Source organism: Rana temporaria, assembly GCF_905171775.1.
Source record: "Rana temporaria chromosome 7 unlocalized genomic scaffold, aRanTem1.1 chr7e, whole genome shotgun sequence".
In the NCBI taxonomy this organism is placed as follows: domain Eukaryota; kingdom Metazoa; phylum Chordata; class Amphibia; order Anura; family Ranidae; genus Rana; species Rana temporaria.
Window position 1 is genome coordinate 145001 of NW_024404472.1, and position 8342 is coordinate 153342.

At 51.4% G+C, this 8342-nt stretch overlaps 1 protein-coding gene across 1 annotated transcript in view; it reads right to left on the bottom strand.

The window, feature by feature from the left end:
* Positions 1-7601, bottom strand: part of ODR4 (odr-4 GPCR localization factor homolog) — a gene marked incomplete at its 5' end in the record, with an annotated part of 7957 nt that extends 356 nt beyond the window's left edge. Inside the window, 5 exon segments of the mRNA XM_040334379.1 lie at positions 1979-2077; positions 3678-3875; positions 3976-4060; positions 5853-5975; positions 7539-7601. Of these exon segments, the coding sequence (XP_040190313.1) occupies positions 1979-2077; positions 3678-3875; positions 3976-4060; positions 5853-5975; positions 7539-7601 (568 nt within the window).
* Positions 7602-8342: the final 741 nt, after the last annotated feature.

Consider the following 8342-nt stretch of genomic DNA (forward strand, 5'->3'; position numbering starts at 1 on the left):
TGTTTCGTTTTTTTTTTTTTTCTGAAATTCCGAAAAAAATATAATTTTTTTCGTTTTATTTGTTTTTTTTGGCTTTTTCGTAAATTCGGGAAAGTCGAAAATTAGAAATTCCAAATTTTTGGATTTCCGAAAAAGCAAAAAAAAATAAAAAAAAAAAAAAATGAATTTTCTGAACTTTCCGAATCTTCGAAATGTTGAATTTTCTAATTTTTCAATTTTCAAAATTTCTAATAAAAATTCGAAATTTCAATTTTCGAATTTTTCTGTTTTCAAAATTTTTCGAAATAGGAAAAGTGAAAAATTCGAAATTTGAAAAATTCGAACTCGCCCCCGGGCAAATCGAAAAAAAAAAAATCGTATTTCCGAAATTCGTAAATCCGAAAATTCGTAAATTCGACATTTCGGGGATCCGAAAATTGAAAAATTCGGAAATACGAAAATTCGTAATTAACGAATTCCAGAATTTTCGTTAAAAAACTAATTAGAAACAAAACGAATTGCACATGTCTAAAATACAGTAAATCCTCGGATTGCGAGGAAAATTCCTTCCAGAAACATGCTTGTAATCCAAAGCGCTTGTATATCAAAGCATTTTTTGTTACAGGGTATAAAAGAGAAGAGAGGCTCCGCCTCTAAGTGTAGCAATAAGTTGCTAAATGTTGTCCCTTCATTACATGTAACCATATTGCTACACTTAGAGGAGGAGCCTCTCTTCTCTTTTATACTCAGTGGTGACATGACGCTGCTCTTATATCAAGACGTCGCTTGTATATCAAGACATCGCTTGTATATCAAGACATCGCTTGTATATCAAGACATCGCTTGTGTACCAAGACATCGCTTGTATACCAAGACATCGCTTGTATACCAAGACATCGCTTGTATACCAAGACATCGCTTGTATATCAATGCAAAATTTTATTAAAACATTTTGCGTTTTTTGCAAAAACGCTCTCAAACCAAGTTACTCTCAATCCAAGGTTTTACTGTACCGGTAATAATGTATACATTTTGGGCAGAATGATTGGATGATGCGCATTCCCTGGGGCCGGGTATAGTAGACGCAGAAGCGAAACGCATACGTAGTTTGCGCATGCATTCATAACCTCCGTTTGTACCAAACGTGAGAGTGAGAGCGATAATTCTACCGCTAGACCTCCTCTGTAAATCTAGGCGTCGTCCAATGGAGATTTTTAAGTACCGTAGTTGGTCGCCATTAAAAGAGCGTGCGCAATTTTAAAGCGTGACATGTTAGGCATCTATTTACTTGGCGTAACTTTATCTTTCACATTCTACAAAAAAAAAAAAAAAAAAAACACTTGGGGTATATATTGTGTTTTTCATTTTTTTTTTATTCATTAACCTCTTGACGACCGAGGACGTCCTGGGCTTTGTGCGGTGATATCTGAATGATGGGAGGAGCTACAGGCATCATTCAGATATCACCGTCTTCAGCCGCCGATTCTGTGCACGATAAGAACGATCATAGGGGCGGTTCCGCCGCTTGATCGTTCTTATAGGCAGCGGGAGGGGACATCCCCCCTCCTGCCGCCATCCGGTGCTTCTCCGGACTCTCCCGTGCCATCGGGGGCCCGGAGAGCGAATCTGCCGGCGCTGTCTGGAAAGCATAGAGATGACTGGTGACCAGATGGTCACCCGTCATCTCTATGACGGTCGGAGGCCTGGGCGCGACGTTATGACATCATGCCCAGTACACGGAAGTAGACAAAGCCGCAATCGCGGCTGTCTGCATGAGATCAGTGATCTTAACATAAAGGAGAGAAGTGCCAAAATAGGCCCGGTGGACAAGTGGTTAAAAGATGTATTTTTTTTTCATATTTGAAAGAAAAAAAAAAAAAAAAAAACGCTGTGCAAATACAGTGACGCAAAAAATTGCAACGATCGTCATTTTATTCCCTTGAGCCCTTATAAACACCCACCCCCCCACACACCCACCCCCCCCCCCCCGAGCACTCACCTATACTCAGAGATGATGAGGATGACGGGACGTCCATCCTAACCGCACATGTCTGATCACCTGACAGCTTGCTGGATTTACAGACGGCTTCTTCTTTATCTATAAAAATAAAATAAATAAATCAAAAGCAATAAAAATGTCGCAAAATGTAATACAAAGAAACCTTCACCACAGAGAGGCCCAACATGCCGGGAGCACCTTCACCACAGAGAGGCCCAACATGCCGGGAGCACCACCAGGGGTTCTAGGAGCAGAAATTACACATCTAACTTGTTGACTACCAATTACACTTTTGAAGGCCCTGGAGCACCAGGACAATATCACCCGACACTGATGTGGCACTGATTACACGCGACACCGACGGCACGCAACACCGATGACACCCCGATACGTGGCACTGATGATGTGGCATTGATCACATATGGCACTGACGACACGCGACACTGACGACAACCCAATACGTACCCCGATACGTGGCCCTGACGACACCCCCATACATGGCCCTGACGACACACGACACCCCGATACGTGGCCCTGACGACACCCCCATACATGGCCCTGACGACACACGACACCCCGATACGTGGCACTGACGACACCCCGATACGTGGCACTGACGACACCCCGATACGTGGCACTGACGACAGATGGCACTGATACGTGGCAGTGATAGGCACTGTATTTATGTAGTGTTCACTGACGCTGCAGCACAGGTCACTCTCCCTCCTCACACGTGGTCTCTGTGAGAAGGGAGAACCGGCGATGGGGGAGGATCTTATATGTTTACATTTGAGACCATCTCTCATTGGACACGCCGATTGGCTATTTAGCACGATCTGTGATTGGCTGTGTCCAAGGGACACGGGCAACACAGATTTTGCCCGATGCGCGCCCTCAGTGGCACGCCGGGAAGAAGTAAACAATTGAGCGCCGCGCTGTAGACGTCTTTTTCTATAGCGTGGGCTCAAAGTGGTTACAGCTGAATTCCAGGCAAACAGCCAAGTGGCAGCTTTGCAGTTTCACTTTCACTTACAGGCCAGTACACAGAAGCTGTTGGTTATTTCCAGACCACAATTACAGCAAAAATAATCATTGGCTCGTCACCCGCTCCGATAATCTCCTGAGATCATGTGACTAAATGCCTAGGCAGTGAAGGTCACATGATTCGAGGGCGGACCCTCAATGTCTTGACCTCCCCCCCCTCCTCCCCCTTCTGTTTTCTGTGACTGGCTGAATGAAAGGAACGGCCGTCATCCTCAATGTAAAAAAACGGAACCGGCAAAGAATAAGATTCCTCTCCATTATATCCCAATTCACCAGGCATGGGACATGGCACTCTGAAAGCTCCCTGGCCCCCAATCTCTTTCCAAGGGGCCCTCCCTCTCTTTCCAAGGGGCCCTCTACTATCTCTGGGGGCCCCCCCTCTCTTTTCCCTGGGCCCCCCCTCTCCTTTCCCTGGGGGCCTCTCTCCCCATCTCCTTTCCCTGGGGGCCTCTCTCCTTACCTGGGGGCCCCCCCGCTCTCTCCTATTACCCGGGGCCCCCCCGCTCTTCAACCAGTTGACCTCTGGAAGATTTACCCCCCTTCCTGACACTTTTTGGGATATGGCGCTGCGCCGGTACGGACAATTGCGTGTCACTCCCACTGCTTACAATTTACATTAATAATTACAGAGCTGCATTTTCTATCGATCGCCTACCCGGAACGATCCTCTTCTCCTCCACAAAATCCAAATCTTCGTAATTCACTTCGTGATCCAACATCTCCAGGAAGCGACTCTGCGCCTCCTCTCTGGTCTCCTCTCCGATGATGTAATCGCACAGCGCCGCCCCGGAGGCAGGGATAGGAACAAACACCCGCTGGGGGAGGGGAAGCGGACACGGCGACTTCTCGGAGCCTGAGGGGGTAGAAAGAAAGCGGTATCGGTCATCCATGAACATCCGGAAAAAAAGGGACGTGAAATTTGATGGATTGACTAAGAATGTCGGAAAACGTACCGATCGCCGATCTGCTGAGGATGAGATCTTCAAACATGATTTCACATCGATCGGAGATCGTATTCAGGAGATCCCGTTTTATGATCTACAAGAGAAACAGAATGAGATTCGTCACCATTACAGACCTTATAATAGACCCGATGATGTCACCGCCGGGTCTCTGTGCTTCTCTATCCAATGCAGGCAGATCATGGCTTGTGGGAGGGGCCAGCAGGGGGCTGTACATATCATCCTGAAATCATCCCAGGCCTCAGTCCTGATGCAAGTAGTGGGAGGAGTTATGCGAATATCAAAACACTTAGATGGGTGGGTGTCAGTCTGGAGGAGTGGGCGTTCCCCAGGAAGATTGCATATGCACCCTCCCTCATGTGATCCTGAGCAGGGGCGGGGACAAGGGAGTGGGCAGGAGGAGCGCTTGCCCTGGGCACTGGGGTATCACAAGGAGATTGGGAGGAGGGGGATTTTTTGTTGGAAGGGGAATTTTAGGGGGTGGCTGGGGGTATTATTCTAGGAGGGCAAATTTGGGGGGGGGGGGGGGCGAACAGTGGTGATTTAGAGTGGGGATTTTTGTTGGGAGGGGGGGATGGGGAGAAGATTTGTGCCAAGATGGGGAATTTGGGGGGCATTTGATGTGGTGGAGATCTGTACTAGGAGGGGGAATTTTAGTGGTAGAGGATTTGTGCAAGGAGGGGTGATAGCATAGATTTGTGCCGGGGGGGGGGGGGGATTTATGCTTTAGGGACCCCAGAGGAGGAGGAGCCAGGAGCACCGCTGAGGGACCCGAGAAGAGGAGGAGGAGGAGGAGGAGCGCCGCTGAGGGACCCGAGAGGAGGGGAAGGAGGAGGAGGAGGAGCGCCGCTGAGGGACCCGAGAGGAGGAAGAGGAGGAGGAGGAGGAGGAGGAGGAGCGCCGCTGAGGGACCCGAGAGGAGGAAGAGGAGGAGGAGGAGGAGCGCCGCTGAGGGACCCGAGAGGAGGAAGAGGAGGAGGAGGAGGAGGAGGAGCGGCGCTGAGGGACCCGAGAGGAGGAGGAGGAGGAGGAGGAGGAGGAGGAGGAGGAGGAGGAGGAGGAGGAGGAGGAGGAGGAGGAGGAGGAGGAGGGCCGCTGAGGGACCCAAGAGGAGGAAGAAGAGGAGGAGGAGGAGGAGGAGGAGGAGGAGGAGGAGGAGGAGGAGGAGGAGGAGGAGGAGGAGGAGGAGGAGGAGGAGGAGGAGGAGGGCCGCTGAGGGACCCAAGAGGAAGAAGAGGAGGAGGAAGAGGAGGAGGAGGAGGAGGAGGAGGAGGAGGAGGAGGAGGAGGAGGAGGAGGAGGAGGAGGAGGAGGAGGAGGAGGAGGAGGAGGAAGAGGAGGAGGAAGAGGAGGAGGAGCCAGGAGCGCCGCTGAGGGACCCGAGAAGAGGAGTAGCCAGGAGCGCCGCTGAGGGACCCGAGAAGAGGAGTAGCCAGGAGCGCCGCTGAGGGACCCGAGAAGAGGAGGAGCCAGGAGCGCCGCTGAGGGACCTGAGAAGAGGAGGAGGAGCCAGGAGCGCCGCTGAGGGACCCGAGAGAAGGAGGAGGAGCCAGGAGCGCCGCTGAGGGACCCGAGAGAAGGAGGAGGAGCTAGGTACTTGGGGGGGGGGGGGGGGGGAGGAGATTTATGCTTTGGGGGTAAGCATGCAGATTAGTGCTCAGTGTTTTTTGTGTAGGGGGGGGGGGGGGGGGGGGGGGGGTTTGTGCTGACACGTAATGCTCATACATCTTGGGGGGGGGGGGGGGTTGTCACGTTTGCCCCGGGCTCTAGGTGACCTTGTCCCAACACTGATTGACATCCAATGAATGAAAGGGGCGGGGACAGTCAGGCTGGAGGGGAGAGAGAGCTAGATGATGCTGGAAGACGTACCTGAATGGCGTCCTTCACCTTCGGCTTGCTGTTGCAGACGTATCCTCGGCACTTCACCACTCCTTGGATTTGTAAAGAAGAATTGCAAACCTGAACCCGCGCCGTGGAACGCTCCGAAATGTTCTGAAAAGTCATAAAAATAAATGAAGTGATTCTTCTACAGAGAAGTGCGCTGAACACGGAAGAGAGGAACTCGGGGGCGGGGTTTATAAAATAGAAATAAAAAACACGGGCTGGGAAAATAAATAAATCCGAGATAAAAACAAAATGTATCCGATCCAAAAGAATGGCGAGCACGGGTGATGACTAGAATGTGACCCCGCCACCGAGGTACATTCAGCAGACGGACGGAAGTTCCAACCCCAAATTATAGTTGGTGTGGTATGTGATAAAATTAATGGATCATCCAATTGGGGGGGGGGGGAGGGGTGTCCAGACCGGGACCCTGGAACGCTCGATCGATCTCGGATCGTGTAATATCATTTCAATTGGATTGTTTTGTCTAAACCGACGTTGTCAAGGGAGATCGGCATTCATGTGAATATAAATGTATTATATACATCTGTCCTGATTGGATCGATTGATAGCATCGCAGCCATTGGCTCCCAGGGGGGCGGAGCAGAGTCCTGCTGTGTCAATGCAGGACACAGGAGCAAACCTGCACGAATGCCCGGGGGGGGAGCACCACTGAGGGACCCCAGAAGAGGAGGAGCCAGGAGCGCCGAGGGACCCCAGAAGAGAAGGAGGAGCCAGGAGCGCCGCTGAGGGACCCGAGAAGAGAAGGAGCCAGGAGCGCCGCTGAGGGACCCGAGAAGAGAAGTAGCCAGGAGCGCCGCTGAGGGACCCCAGAAGAGGAGGAGCCAGGAGCGCCGCTAAGGGACCCCAGAAGAGGAGGAGCCAGGAGCGCCGCTGAAGGACCCAAGAAGAGGAGGAGCCAGGAGCGCCGCTGAGGGACCCCAGAAGAGAAGGAGCGCCGCTGAGGGACCCAAGAAGAGGAGCATCGGGGCCATTCTGTGCAAAACCAACAGATGTTAGTTATCTTTTAGGATGAACAAAAATATATATATTTCCCCCCCCCCATTTGTCAGCCTACAAAATAGCCATTCTTATAATAAATAACAGGACTGATGGGGCCCCGGCGGCTCTCACAGGGCTGCACCGGTGGGGCGGCGGCTCTCACAGGGCTCCACCGGTGGGGCGGCGGCTCTCACAGGGCTGCACCGGTGGGGCGGCGGCTCTCACAGGGCTGCACCGGTGGGGCGGCGGCTCTCACAGGGCTGCACCGGTGGGGCGGCGGCTCTCACAGGGCTGCACCGGTGGGGCGGCGGCTCTCACAGGGCTGCACCGGTGGGGCGGCGGCTCTCACAGGGCTGCACTGGTGGGGCGGCGGCTCTCACAGGGCTGCACCGGTGGGGCGGCGGCTCTCGGGGGGCTGCACTGATTGGCACTAATGGGGGGCGGCACCGATGATCAGTGTAAATATGCGATGTCTCAGGATAGCTCATTATCCAGAACTGGACGACTGGCAGGCTGGAGGTGGATGCAGACTGTTGACAAAAGCCCAGGCGCCAGGACACAATTTCTAGTCGCCATGGCGACCCGGCGCCTGGGATTTGCGGCGCCCCGCTGTGCACATTATACAGACCTCCCCTATATGATATCACACGGGGGGAACATTTTACTTACTGAGGGGGTGAGAAAAGTCGCAGAAACAGTTTGCCGGCCAGATGGTGCCGAACGACCTTTTTTCTGGGAAAAAATAAATAAATAATACATTTGATACAAAATTACATTTCATAAAGAAATAAATAATAATAATAAAGATAATGGTAATTTTACTGCAATAATGAGAATAAACTGACATTTTTTCTGAATGTATATATATACACACACACAGTATAGGGGGACGAACACAGCACAGGACCTACAAGCTCGGCTTTATATTGCAGCACCAATTCTTAGCTGCGATGGCTGCATTTGTTTTCTTTTTAAGGCTTTCATTTATCTTCACCTGGTGATCCAGTCAGCAAAGTCAGTTGTTTTTCAGCACAACAAGCTGCCCTGCAGATGTAGCAGTTTTGAGACAAACCATTTACCACCGACAGGGGTGCTTACAATAATCAGCTTTTATCTATTGAGGTAAAACCTTTATCCCAAAAAGATCACAACTGTTGGCCATAAGTGATTATAAAGTGTTGTGTGTGGAGTTAGCAGATTTAGATACACTAACAAGCTGAAGGCTAACACATCTAACCCCCCCCCCAGACTGACAATGCTGCTGGGGGCACTCTAACACTGCAACTCCCCCTTCACCCCACCCCCACATACTGCACCTCCCCCTCTGTACCGCCCCCACACTGCACCTCCCACTCTGCCACGCCCCCACATACTGCACCTCCCCTTCCCACCCGCCCCCACATATTAAACCTTCCCCTCTGTCAGACGAGTGTCCCGTGTATTATAAGACGTGTTCCCGGTCATGTCAGGTGA